This window comes from Nansenia antarctica (assembly GCF_963989245.1).
Source record: "Nansenia antarctica genome assembly, chromosome: 7".
Taxonomy (NCBI): domain Eukaryota; kingdom Metazoa; phylum Chordata; class Actinopteri; order Argentiniformes; family Microstomatidae; genus Nansenia; species Nansenia antarctica.
Window position 1 is genome coordinate 63,564,955 of NC_137677.1, and position 2,984 is coordinate 63,567,938.

The 2,984-nt window shown below is 43.8% G+C and overlaps 1 protein-coding gene across 1 annotated transcript in view; it reads left to right on the top strand.

Moving 5' to 3' along the window:
• Positions 1-468: 468 nt before the first annotated feature.
• cckbrb (cholecystokinin B receptor b) overlaps positions 469-2,984 on the top strand; it is a gene marked incomplete at both ends in the record, with an annotated part of 29,582 nt that continues 27,066 nt past the window's right edge. Inside the window, one exon of the mRNA XM_080537027.1 lies at positions 469-1,060. Coding sequence (XP_080393153.1) covers positions 469-1,060 — 592 coding nt within the window. The remainder of the gene's footprint in view (positions 1,061-2,984) is intronic.

Consider the following 2,984-nt stretch of genomic DNA (forward strand, 5'->3'; position numbering starts at 1 on the left):
ATATTTGTAGGTTTACGTTTGAAGCCGTACGCGGCAAGGACATGTCTAAAGGTGACATGTAGCTACTTGTGTGGAGAAAAGTGATGTATTACAGGTTTAATTGTCATAACTGAGTGATTTTAAGATGTTTGGTTAATTGCCAGCCCTCTAGTGGCCGATATTATCAGCATTCATACTGCAGAGTGGGGATATTTTCATATTTGAGATACAAGATAAGATTTATCTTCTTCTATTTATTTATATTATTTATTTAAGGTGCTTTGTACAAACACAGAGTGAGAAGCACAACCTCAAGATCTGCCCAGTCACATTCGACCAACCCCTGTATCAAAAGGCCTCTGAGATAGTTGCTGCCTCCAGAGACTTGGACAAAGTGATGGTGCGAAGTGATGCTGCTGATGTCATTTCTAGGCAGCATTGGGCAGATCATGACAGGAAGCGGGCTGGCAGAGCTGTGGGAACGGGTATATGCTCAAAGGTCATGCCTTCTCTCGAGCAGTGCGTGCTCACATTCTGACCTTGTTGGCCCTCATCTCTGTACTGCTAGAGAAGTCAGACTGGGCAAATCAGACTGACAAGGAACATCTGGTCAATCTGTATCAAGATATAGTTGACCAAGATGAAGATGCAACTCAGGTCAACGAAGATGAAACTCCACGAGAGTTTCAACAGTTTCTCACTCATCACCTGGAACAAGCTGTCACACAGAGCAGAACGGGAAAGTTATGGGTACAGTACATCAACCAGGTGTTCCTCATGCTCAACTTCATCAGAGCCGAAAGGACAGGCAACTGGAAGTTTCATCTTCACTGTGTGCAGGGAATGATCCCACATTTCCATGCAGCAGGTCATCTTCCATATGCCAAGTCTGCAAGACTGTACTTGCAGCAGATGAACTCCATCCAACAAGTCATGCCACCTGAGGAGTACACATTGTTCTCTTCAAAGGGGTACTTCACCATCCGTCGAGCCAACGAGTTCTGGTCTGGCAACTTCTCTGACCAGACAATTGAGCAGTTCCTGATGAGGATGCTGAAAACTAGTGGAGGGATGACCCATGGTAGAGGAATAACAGACAGCACCTTGACCAAATGGGTGCATGCACTGCCTTACTGCGTCCCTGTGTGTGATGCTTTGGAGAAGTTCACCGGTGTGCATAGTGCTACCTCTGAACAACACAAAGATCTCCGATCATCCACTCAGGCTAAAGACAGCAAAGACTATGATGTCTTTATGCAGTGGCTGGAGATACATCCACCATTTGCAGGTTACCAGCCTGATCACCTAGTGTCTATAGCTACTGGTGTTATAGCTGACACATCCGTCAATTGTGACAATGCAGTCCAGATTGGTCTGGCTGCAGCCTCCAGGATAACAGGAAAAAAGTTCTCAGAAATCACACTGCATCGCACTGACAAAGTCAAGACTATAGGGGATAAAAACACCATCAATGTCAGGGGACAAAACATGGTAGTGAATCCCAGTCTCCTTTTCAACAGGATCACCTGTGTCCTAAAGACAAGTTCTGACATGGAGCAGTTCATGTCATATGAGCTTGCTCCTCAACCTACATCCCTGTTTCATAATGGTGTCATGCGAAAGACAACCAAGAGTGTTCTAGGTACTCTTCTCAAGTCATTTGCCCCTGTACAACCTAACATTCCAAAGAACTGCCAGTTTGTTCTAGATGGAAGCCATCTGTTGCAGTCTGTGGTGTGGCCACAGCCATCTACTTACGGAGATGTGTGCCATTGCTACATTGCCTACATCCTGAAACACTATGGGGCTGGTACTGTAACTGTGTTTGATGGCTACAGCATGATCTCTACCAAGGCAGCAGAGCAACTGCGCAGGGCAAAGAAGTCCACATCCAGTGACATCTTATTTGATCAGAACATGCCAACCACAACAACTCAGGCAGCATTTCTAGCAAATAGCCACAACAAGGAGCGTTTGATAGAGATGCTCAGTGACTTGCTGAGTCAAGCAGGTGTTCAGGTGAAGCAGGCACAAGCTGATGCAGATGTATTGATAGTCTGGAAAAGTCAACCGTAAGTTTATGGTTTAATATCAATCAATCAAACTGTATTTATATACATCACACTGACATCCGGGGGCAGTTCCCCACCACTACCGTTACCATGGTAACCGGATGTGGCAGCTCAAGCCACCGGGCTAGTCAGCTAGTCTTTACCTTGCCTAGTTTAACCAACTTAATACAAACCAACACTTGACATATCAATGAACTAATGATCCAAAACAGGTGCCGATACGGACCCATGGAGTCAAGCAACATTTACATTTGACTCCAAATGTGACATGTCGTGAAAATATTGATAGAAATATTGATGAAATAATGTTTCTGTGAAATCAAAGTATTTAATCTAAATGTTACAGTATGTAGGGTTGGCTAAATCCAGAAGATGGCAGTAGTGCAACGTTTTAAGGATGCAAGCTGTTTGCATGTTTGCAGTAATCATATTCCTATCATATATGACCGAAAGCTCGCAATAAACTGTTTTTTTGCACAGTGTTTGAGTGTGCAGATGCTGTTATTTTGTACTCTATTGATACTCTTCAGTTCCAGCACCTCAGCAAAGTCTGATAACGGATGAGCGGTGGTATTTTCACTATTTGCAGTAATCATATTACTCAGGAGTGAGACATTTTTGGTGTGATTGCTATTGTATCGTCGCCTTGGAATTTCTCTTTTTCTTTTTTGTTTGAACTTTGCATCTTCCACTTATTTTCCACTTTTCATTTTACACAAGTAAATGCAGTGTACTTTGAAGTAAATGTACCGTAACTTACTTTCTGCAAAGATACTGAACAAAAAAAAAACGTTTGTGTGTGTGTGTGTGTGTGTCTGTGTGTGCGTGTGTGTGTGTGTGTGTGTGTGTGTGCGTGTGTGTGTGCGTGTATGTGTGTGTGTGTGTGTGCGTGTGTGTGTGTGTGTGTGTGTGCGTGTGTGCGTGTGTGTGCGT